Source organism: Bufo bufo, chromosome 7, assembly GCF_905171765.1.
Source record: "Bufo bufo chromosome 7, aBufBuf1.1, whole genome shotgun sequence".
Taxonomy (NCBI): domain Eukaryota; kingdom Metazoa; phylum Chordata; class Amphibia; order Anura; family Bufonidae; genus Bufo; species Bufo bufo.
In genome coordinates, this window is record NC_053395.1 from 22,622,677 (window position 1) to 22,633,731 (window position 11,055).

At 44.5% G+C, this 11,055-nt stretch overlaps 1 protein-coding gene across 1 annotated transcript in view; it reads left to right on the forward strand.

Annotated features, from left to right (window-relative positions):
• TEKT4 (tektin 4) overlaps nt 1-10,336 on the forward strand; it is a 29,214-nt gene extending 18,878 nt beyond the window's left edge. Inside the window, exons 4-6 of the mRNA XM_040441097.1 lie at nt 895-1,117; nt 5,040-5,194; nt 10,059-10,336. Coding sequence (XP_040297031.1) covers nt 895-1,117; nt 5,040-5,194; nt 10,059-10,275 — 595 coding nt within the window. The 3' untranslated portion in view covers nt 10,276-10,336. The remainder of the gene's footprint in view (nt 1-894; nt 1,118-5,039; nt 5,195-10,058) is intronic.
• The last annotated feature ends 719 nt before the right edge of the window (nt 10,337-11,055 follow it).

Here is an 11,055-nt window from a genome sequence, read left to right on the forward strand (position 1 = left end):
ACTGGAGGATAAAACGCAACCTCAGTGCAGATGCCCCATAGACCCATACATGAAGCTCCCAATGGTCTGGATTACCAGGATTTCTGGACAATCGGGGGCCGGACTAAGAGACAACATATACAGTAGCGTAGATTTCTTCACCCCGTACGTAATGCGCCAGATTTTAAGAACCGCCCCGGCTCCTCGGCTTCCTCTTTTATAATCCCTCGCGCCGCGTTTCTTCATCGCTAATTCTAATTGATTTTTATTTTTTGATCGGCTTATTAGACGCGCCCCCGACTAATCTGCGGAGCTGGATGAATGACGAGCTTTTGCCTGCACCAGCCTGACACATAATTATTAGGAAATTACCAACATTTAAAGGGGAACTCCAACCTTCAGATCCCCCCCCAAAGGGTTTCTAGATTTTTTTTTTTAGAACTATCGTCTATTGGCTGTGTCTGTTGCACGTCTCGGCTCTGTTCACTTACATGCTGCAATACCAGGGACAGCCTGTGGACAACGGTGGCGCTGCTTTTTGTTTTTCAAATTCCGGACAACCCCTTTAATTGGCCGTGCTATTTTAGACTCTTGTGGCCATAGATCCTACGTGGTGTCATCCATATTAGTGAGCGCACATCCCCTGACCAAACAACATCTGTTGAGGCGTGACCCCTGTAGATACGGCGGTGTAGCCAGTAGACCGACAGCGAAGAAACCATTCCGAAAAACAGGAATTATCGTCATCCCCTAGAACAGGACAACGGCGTAACCAGAGCCGAGGGCGACAGTCCCCCCCACATCCAGCTGTTCTGCACGGCAGACTTTGGGGGCAGCGCAGTTGCTCACCCCTTTTCTGTCGCTTTAGGCAGTCGCGTCTCCTTTTAATAAAGTCGCCCTTTTTTGTGTTTCCAGCACTTCTACCCCAGAGTCTTGGGCCCAGTACAGTCACGAGAACATATACAGGGCAGAAAGGGAGAGAATGGCCTCCATCAACCTTCGTTCCCTGGTCGACAGTATCCTGCAGGACACGGCGGAAGACCTCCGATCCCAGTGCGACGCGGTCAACAGCGCCCTCGCCAAACGATGCGAGGAGGTGGAGGACGTCAAAAGGAAGCTGGAGGACCACCTGAAGAAGGTGAGGTGCCAGAAGACAGAAGATCTTCATCTAAAGCCATGTATGTCGGCTCCAAAACTACAACTCCCAGCAGGGTGGAGACCACTTAAAGCCTCTCATCTTTGTAAGACAGAAGTGTCTGGGTTTTTTTTCTTGGGCTTCCTGGTTAATGAACTATCTATTATCTATCATCTCCTATCTATCTATCTATTATCTATCATCTCCTATCTATCTATCTCATATCTATCTATCTCCTATCTATCTATCTATCTATCTATCTATTATCTATCATCTCATATCTATCTATCTATCTATCTCATATGTATCTCATTATCTATCTATCAAATCAAATAATCTTTATTGGCAGGACTAAATACATTTTAGCATTGCCAAAGCAAGTAGGAAATAATTGGGTAGGTTTGGGGGATGGGGACATGTCCAGGGCGGGGGTCTAGGAGTCCATGGTATATCAGGCTCCTCTCAGTCTATGGCAGGCAGTAATATATTGTGCTGCTATGGCCGCTGTGTTCTCCTCTTCCCCCAGCAGTATGGAGAGTCTCTCTTCCTCCTCCATGGAGGTGAAGTCTGGGCAGAGATCAGACAGTCTCCTGAAGTGAGTCTCCCTCACTCCTGAGTATTTGGGGCACCGCAGCAGGAAATGAGCCTCATCCTCCACGGCCTCCTGGTCGCATTGCTGGCACAGTCTGCTCTCCCTGGGTTTGTACCTCTGTCGGTGACGCCCGGATTCAATGAGCAGGCTGTGGGCGCTCAGTCTGTAGCGGCTCAGGATCTGTCGGTCTCTTGGATTGGGGAGTTTCTCCAGATATGGGGCCAGTTTGTACTCCCTCTGCAGGCATGTGAGTTGTAGTACATCCAATGGATCAAAACTCAGTTCCAGTCAATTCACAGCGCAAATCTTCCATGATAGCAATGTGTGTAAATAGGCTAGGATGGGAGTTGTAGTACTCCTTCCCTCTATTCTTCCTAGGTTTTTCTCTGCAGCATCTAAGGCCGGTAATAAGGTTCTTACAGTGGTGTCTGTAATTCCCAGCTGAGAGGGAGAGGATTGAGATACAGCTGGCCAGGTCATGTCCACGTATGAACGGTGTATCAGCAATGTCCCTGTCACTGCAGTAGAGTCCATATGAGCCTTATACAGCAAATACCTTACTGATTGTCTCCAGTGCTCGGCCTCGCAGAGTCTGGACCTTCTAGTTCTTTATCTTACTCTGTTTCTGGAGTACTGTGAAGCAGAGATGGCTCCGATGAATGAGCACATGTAGCTGCTCTCACTTTCCCAGCTAACAATCACACTGAACCAGGGGTGGACCTAAGTCCATCTCCTAGCTTCCTACAAGAGCAGAGGCAGGATTGTTAACCCTGACTGATCCATACAAAGCTATACTGGGTTATACAATACATTCAGAACATTATATAACAAGAAACAATTTGTAAGTACTATTCTGGAGTACTGTACATCTACAGTATCTATCTGATCGATAGATATTAGATAGATACAGTAGATAGATTGATATACAGATGATAGATAGATGGGTTTTATGTTCTCCTTGTGTTTCCTCCCATGCTCCAAAAACATACAAATAGGTAAATTGACTTCCTACAACTGACCCTGGTGTGCGGTGCGTGTCGGGGTTGAGCACCTACATGGCGGCCACTGACTTCCCAGGGAGTCGCCCGTCACACACCCGTCCCTGTGCCGTTCGGTGTATCTCGTATGATTAGCGCTCTGCTGTATTTCTGGTCTAGCCCCATTAGTATCGGTTCCGTCGTCTGTGTAGGTTTTATGTAGCGATTGTGAAGATAATTAATTTACTTCTATATTTTCTTTGGCCCTTTGGCCCCGTGCCGCGCGTCCCCGCGGTTTCCATAACAACCCACGCAGCCAACAGTCGCTGACAGATCATTAAACTCGGAACGTCGCTGTTTGTTTCACTTGTTTGTTTTCCGACCGTGCGACTCATCCGCCCGCTAACACTTGTTCATTAGAGGGACCTGACGGTGTAATGCGAGCACTCAGACATCTGTTAAGTGGCGCTTGGCTCGGGTTTCCCTAATATTTAGATCCTTAGTCACTAATTACATGCATGAAGGAATTCAGGAGAGCCGCTCCAGCCAATTATCGAGGACACTTCATACAGATACTATGGGGCCCCTGGAGAGAGGGGGCCCAGGTTCACTGCTTCTCTTATTTTAGATGGGCTATGCTCTCCGTGGATCCGCTTTGGCCATACTTGTGCCATGGGGGAATTTTAATATATCAAATGTATAGGTTAGGCTACTTTCACACCTGCGTTAGGTGCGGATCCGTCTGGTGTCTGCACAGACGGATCCGCACCTATAATGCAAACGATGGTAGCCGTTCAGAACGGATCCATCTGCATTATATGTAAAAAAGTCTAAGTCTAATTGTTAGTCAGACGGATCCGTCCTGACTTTACATTGAAAGTCAATGGGGGACGGATCCGTTTGCAATTGCACCATATTGTGTCAACGTCAAACGGATCCGTCCCCATTGACTTGCATTGTAAGTCAGGACGGATCCGTTTGGCTCCGCACGGCCATGCAGCGTTTTGGTGTCCGCTTACAGAGCGGAATGGAGGCGGAACAGAGCCAAACTGATGCATTCTGAGCGGATCCTTATCCATTCAGAATGCATTGGGGATGAAAGGATCCGTTCGGGGCCGCTTGTGAGAGCCTTCGAACGGATCTCACAAGCGGAACCCCAAACGCAAGTGTGAAAGTAGCCTTAGGCTCTATAGCTGAAGAATCAAACGGCCAAAGGCGGTTACCTATGGCGCCCCCTGTTTTGAGCAAGGTACATATGGATGATATGCTAATATGGCCAGTCTTGTTGAGGTTGCCTCCTGTTCACATGAGTCTTTTTTAACTGATTGCTTGCCTGGTTTAGAAAGTGGCATCCACCCCTTCATTGAGAACCCTTATTTATTAGCCATCCCTTGTTTTCAATGATAAATATGTAATACCTCATTTCTCCTCCGGGAGTGCTGTGGAAAAACTGAACACTTGCTACACTTCATTTCTCCTGTGCTGGTGCTGCAGAGAAATTGAGCGCTTGTTTTTCTCTTTCTCTTTCTCTTTCTCTTTCTCTTTCTCTCTCTCTCTCTCTTTTTCTCTTTTTCTCTCTTTTTCTCTTTTTCTCTCTCTCTCTCTCTCTCTCTCTCTTTTTCTCTTTTTCTCTTTTTCTCTCTCTCTCTTTTTCTCTTTTTCTCTCTCTCTCTTTTTCTCTCTCTTTTCTCTCTCTCTCTTTTTCTCTTTTTCTCTCTCTTTTTCTCTTTTTCTCTTTTTCTCTCTCTTTTTCTCTTTTTCTCTTTTTCTCTTTTTCTCTTTTTCTCTTTTTCTCTCTCTCTCTTTCTCTTTCTCTCTCTCTCGAGGACCTGGAGCATCTATGTCTTATACAATCAGCCCTTTGATTTCAATGAGACATTTGTAATACTTCATTTCTCCTGTGGGGGCACTGCAGGAAAATTGAACAGTTGCTTTCAGATTTCTCCACAGATTGCAGCTATCGACTTAGGGTCACAGGAGCAGGACGATCTTAATCCTTTTCTCAAAAAGCCATTGTCCAAAGTGGACAGTCCCTTTAAGCCAACCCTTTTGCCTTCCCTTTAACGCCACCTTTTGTATATTGTGACTGTTGTTAATAGGCTATAAGCAGAGGGGATATTTTTTTCCTCGCTGTATTTGCATCTGGCTGAGACTCCTGACATGTTCCCTGTGTAAATACACTTGGATATTCACCGCTCAACCTCCTGGCGATACACCATAATATCCTTGCAAATATTTGAGCACCTACAAAGGCTCCGGAGGGCGGTTATTGAGTAAATGAAATAAAACGAGGTTCTGTATAAAAATACCGGCACTTTTAGATGTATATATTGTAATTTTTCTTTTCTCTGCACAGACCCTGAAGGAGATTGGAGATCAGGAGAATAATATTGCTGCTCTCAAGCAGGCCATCACAGATAAGGAGGCTCCTATGAAGGTTGCTCAGACTCGGTTGTATCAGAGGTCCTTCAGACCCAATGTAGAGCTCTGCAGGGATCCTGTACAGTTCCGGTAAGTGCAGGGAATCGGGAATATTACTCCAGCCTCTGTTCCTGAGATGGTTCTGGATGAGGATCCTGGTATGGGGCACTTCAAAGTTTACTGGTGGAGCTACCTCCATCAATCACCATGCATCATGATGACCATGTCCTAGTCACAGTACCTAATTTGGTGGTGAATGAAAAACTGGGCTTTGGCTGGTTTACTATATGGGTGAAGCTGGTCAACTGGTGACAAATCCCAAAAATTTGTCAGGTTTCAAATCTTGCAATGTAGAAATGGAGGTGCCTAAGGTTTTCTTCCACCTACTGCTTCTTCTACTTCTGAAACCGTTGCTGTACAATTGAGTTGGTCGGTTGGTCTAAAGGCGGCTGTACAAATTAGATTGTCAGTCAAATTCCCCAATTTTGGTAGGAGCAGTTGACCAGTTATTAGGTATGGTGGTGCCCCCACTCTCAAATGTCGGAAGGGAAAGGAGGAATGGGCATGTTGGATCAGGCATGGAGGATCCGTCTGTTCTTAGGGGAGATAATCGGACACCTGCAGAGGCTTACACCCTTCTCCACACTGAGAACACATGCATGCCCCACAGAGTTGAGTGGTCACGTGTATAAGGGTGTAATGGGTCGAGAGAAATTAGTGTCAGTCAGGTGTTGGCCCAGATCTACCCACCTGAGACATCACTGGTTTAGGTTAGTTAACACAGCAATGTATAATGGTGATAAAGGTGGGCCAAATCCTATCGCGTTCCAGTACAACATCTGCCATACTCAAGAAGGTCTGCCTATTCCAAAATATACCAAAGCTGCACAAGTTTATGAAAACATGGCTACGTCCTCCATAGGTTGTGTCTGGTAGTGCACCAAGGCTCCATTTAAGTCAATGCAACCGGGCCGCAATACCACACACAACCAGTAGACAGATGGGGCACTCTTCTTGGAAGAAAGCATCCATTTGTTTCTAATCTGGCTCCAACTTAGTAGCAAAAACGCTAAAAACCGTCCACCGCTGAGAAGAAGTGAACAACCCACCTAAGATATTGATTTGAGAACCCTTGTGTTCTGGAGCCGGGTTCCGAGGTTTGCTCTGTTAGGTTGGAAGATGTCCTGCGTTTAAAGATTGATGAGGCCGCTCTTAATAATAGGTCTCGTCCAATTCAAGTCAGACCCCACTTCTGAGGCTCCGAGGAGCAATGAGTCATGTCCCCGCTACTGTGTAGTGTCCACCGGGATCACTTCACGAAGACGTTCCGCTTTGATCATGGAGAAACATGCAGAGGGAAAAAAAATGAAGTCTCGTCTCTGTGATAAGCGCACGGAGAATGCATGGGTATGACGGGAGAATGCAAAATAATCCAACATGTCAAATGTCCCTAATACGGAGAATATAGAGATGAAAGAAGCCCCGAGGCCGCAGCATAAATGAGAAATACCGACCCTCCTTTCCCATCTAAGCATCAGAGAAAAACCTGTAAGATAAAAAATAACTACTTTCTCCTAATATATGCGGCCGAGAGCTTGTAATAATAGTAATATTCCAAAAGAGAGAAATAAATTAACCACAAAATTTGCTGGAAAATTGCTGTTACTACCGTTACCTATTCGACGCTTGACGGAAAAGGCAAGTAACCAGGATTGAAAGTGAGACGTGGCTGAGCAGCGCTACCAGCTGACTGCATGGGTTTGGGTATCTTAAAGGAATTGTCCAACTCCGTGTCGTTCATGGTGTGACGAGCTGATTTGCAGTTCCAGCCATTGTCTGGGTGTGAGTGAGCGGAGAGGGATTATTGCGGTAATACTTCTTGTTTTGTTTTTGTTTTTTTACATTTTCTGGGCATTTTTGCTATGCTTTATCCATGACTAATGGGCATATCAACACTCTTGGTGATCTGAGGTAATGAAGGAGTTAATATTCTAGTTATGATAGTGAAGAGGTTAATGCCAGCATCCCGGGTGGTCTAGAGTAGTGAAAAGGTTAATTTCAGTATCCTTTGTGGTCTGAGTGTATTGAGTGAGGGGGATAAAAGGGTTGTCTGGCGGGATACATTGTGGTGGAGCAGAATGATAAACATGAACGTCCTTACCGATTCCCCCGCCATTGCCATGCCACTGATGACCAGGTCCCCTCTGGTCTGTGCTTCCTGGTCCCTGTTTGGTAGACAAGAAATGGCCGGAGACGGTCACCTGGTCAATCAGTGGCCACCGTGATGAGCCGCCGCAGCGTCTCCTGCCAGGTCTGAACCTGGAAGTGGAGGCCCAGCAAGTTGTGGGGATCGGTGCGGGTGATTATAGCTTTTTCTTTTTAAGACCATTTTCAAAAAAAAATATATCCCGCAGGACGTCCTCTTCGATGCCAGCATCCTTAGTGGTCTAGCATAATGATGGGATTAGAATAATGAAGTGGTTAATACCAGAATCCCTACTGGCCTAGGATAATGAAGGGCTTAAGGCCAATAAATTATACACACGGTCGAGTCCGATTATTATTAGGGATGAGCGAATTTCATATTTTGAAATTCATTTACGGTTCGTGTTGTGGTATAATGTGAATTGTGTTATGGATTCCGTTACCGCGGACCATAGCGCAATTCCGTGGCGGTAAAGGCATTCCGTTATTCATTCTGTCATAATAGAAGTCTGTGGCCTGCATAACGGATCCGTCCCATTTCCGTTATGCAGGAGAGTAGTTATATAAAGATTGATACTACTATATAATAATAGTATGGAGGACAGTGTATGATACTACTATATAATACCAGTATGGAGGACAGTGTATGGTACTACTATATAATAGTATGGAGGACAGTGTATGGTACTACTATATAATACCAGTATGGTGGACAGTGTATGATACTACTATATAATAATAGTATGGAGGACAGTGTATGTTACTACTATATAATACCAGTATGGAGGACAGTGTATGGTACTACTATATAACAGTATGGAGGACAGTGTATGATACTACTATATAACAGTATGGAGGACAGTGTATGGTACTACTATATAATACCAGTATGGAGGACAGTGTATGATACTACTATATAATACCAGTATGGAGGACAGTGTATGGTACTACTATATAATACCAGTATGGAGGACAGTGTATGATACTACTATATAATAGTATGGAGGACAGTGTATGGTACTACTATATAATACCAGTATGGAGGACAGTGTATGGTACTACTATATAATACCAGTATGGAGGACAGTGTATGATACTACTATATAATACCAGTATGGAGGACAGTGTATGGTACTACTATATAATAACAGTATGGAGGACAGTGTATGATACTACTATATAATAACAGTATGGAGGACAGTGTATGATACTACTATATAATACCAGTATGGAAGACAGTGTATGGTACTACTATATAATACCAGTATGGAGGACAGTGTATGATACTACTATATAATACCAGTATGGAGGACAGTGTATGATACTACTATATAATAACAGTATGGAGGACAGTGTATGATACTACTATATAATACCAGTATGGAGGACAGTGTATGGTACTACTATATAATACCAGTATGGAGGACAGTGTATGGTACTACTATATAATACCAGTATGGAGGACAGTGTATGGTACTACTATATAATACCAGTATGGAGGACAGTGTATGATACTACTATATAATACCAGTATGGAGGACAGTGTATGATACTACTATATAACAGTATGGAGGACAGTGTATGATACTACTATATAATAACAGTATGGAGGACAGTGTATGGTACTACTATATAATACCAGTATGGAGGACAGTGTATGGTACTACTATATAATACCAGTATGGAGGACAGTGTATGATACTACTATATAATACCAGTATGGAGGACAGTGTATGATACTACTATATAACAGTATGGAGGACAGTGTATGATACTACTATATAATAACAGTATGGAGGACAGTGTATGGTACTACTATATAATACCAGTATGGAGGACAGTGTATGGTACTACTATATAATACCAGTATGGAGGACAGTGTATGATACTACTATATAATAGTATGGAGGACAGTGTATGATACTACTATATAACAGTATGGAGGACAGTGTATGATACTACTATATAATAACAGTATGGAGGACAGTGTATGGTACTACTATATAACAGTATGGAGGACAGTGTATGATACTACTATATAATAGAGAAAAAGAGGTTTTGTCCAGCTTATGGTTGTGGTAATCCAAAGGCTTCTTTATTGAATATTCAGTATAAAATCCAGGTACAGAAAGCAGAGTCTACATGTTTCGGGCACAATGCAATCTTAGCCCTTACTCATGAGTAAGGGCTAAGATTGCATTGTGCCCGAAACATGTAGACTCTGCTTTCTGTACCTGGATTTTATACTGAATATTCAATAAAGAAGCCTTTGGATTACCACAAGCTGGACAAAACCTCTTTTTCTCTATACTTCCGTATTTCTCCTGATTTGGGTGAAGGAGTTGTTCCGTGCTATAACAGTGGAATCCCTGGCAGGTGAGAGCTGCTCAAAATCTCAGTTTTTCTTTAAAACTACTATATAACAGTATGGAGGACAGTGTATGGTACTACTATATAATACCAGTATGGAGGACAGTGTATGGTACTACTATATAATAACAGTATGGAGGACAGTATTATGATACTTCTATTTATTAGTGGGAATATAATAGTCTTTTACGACTTGGAAGAAGGTAAGTACCAGCACGATCATAGGGGGGGGGGGGGTCATTTCATTTGCCTCTTTACGGTATAGCTCTTTCACATGGTATTATGGGATGCCACTAAAGGCCACTTCACCAGTGCCCCCGCCCTTGCCCTGCCCCCCTACCTACCATGTAGTCATCTGTTGGCGTCTCTGTTCCTCCAGGTTGGTCAGTGAAGTTGGAGAGCTCACAGAGTCGGTAGAGTTCCTGAAGCAGAAGCTGGAGGAGGCCGAGCAGTCCCTTACGAACCTGGAGGACACCAGGATGTCTCTGGAGAAAGACATCGCCAACAAGGCCAACACTCTCTTCATTGACCGGGAAAAGTGCATGACCCACCGCACCCGCTACCCGACGGTCATGAAGCTGACTGGCTTTCAGTAGATTCAATGGAGATGTTATTTTCTGCTCACCGTTACCTGCGTGAATAAAGATTGAGAATTCAGTCCCGCCGTTTGACGTCGTCTTTGATTATAAGGATAAGAGAAAATTAAGAGCGCAGACATGGGGCGATACCCAACAAACGAAGAACTTTAACGGTTATGCCCATCTTGCCCATATTTTGAGAAGTCCCATTGAAATAAATAGGAAGCGCACTGCCCGAGCGTGGCCACCGCTCCATTCACTTCTATGGGGCTTATGGAAACGCTTGCCTATTTTATGCACTTCCATTGAAATGAATGGAGAGTGAACGCGCATGCGCGGTGCGCCCTCCAGCATATTGCGAGCTCCGTTCTAAGTATAGGTGCGGGTCCCAGAAGTGAGACCTGCACCTATCAGACATTGGGGGGCATATCCTAGCGATATTTCTTCAATGATGTCCGAGATGGGAACACCCCATAGAAGTGAATGGAGCGTGGGCCGCGCTTGTACGGTGTCCTTCCCATTCATTTCCATAGAACTGCTGAAAATTGCCGAGCTCTCCGCTCGGTGGTTTTCACCGCTTCTATACAAATGAATGCAGGGCGGCCATGCATGTGTGGTGCGCTCTCCTTCACTTTTCTGGTTCTGTCCTAAAGATAGGTATGGGTCCCAGAGGTGGGACCCGCACCCATCAGACATTGGGGGTATATCCTAGTACTATGCCCCCAATGGCTGACGTCAGACAACCCTTTAATTGCTCCCCAGTGCTTGGTTCGGGCTTCGTTGGTCCAATAATGGTCT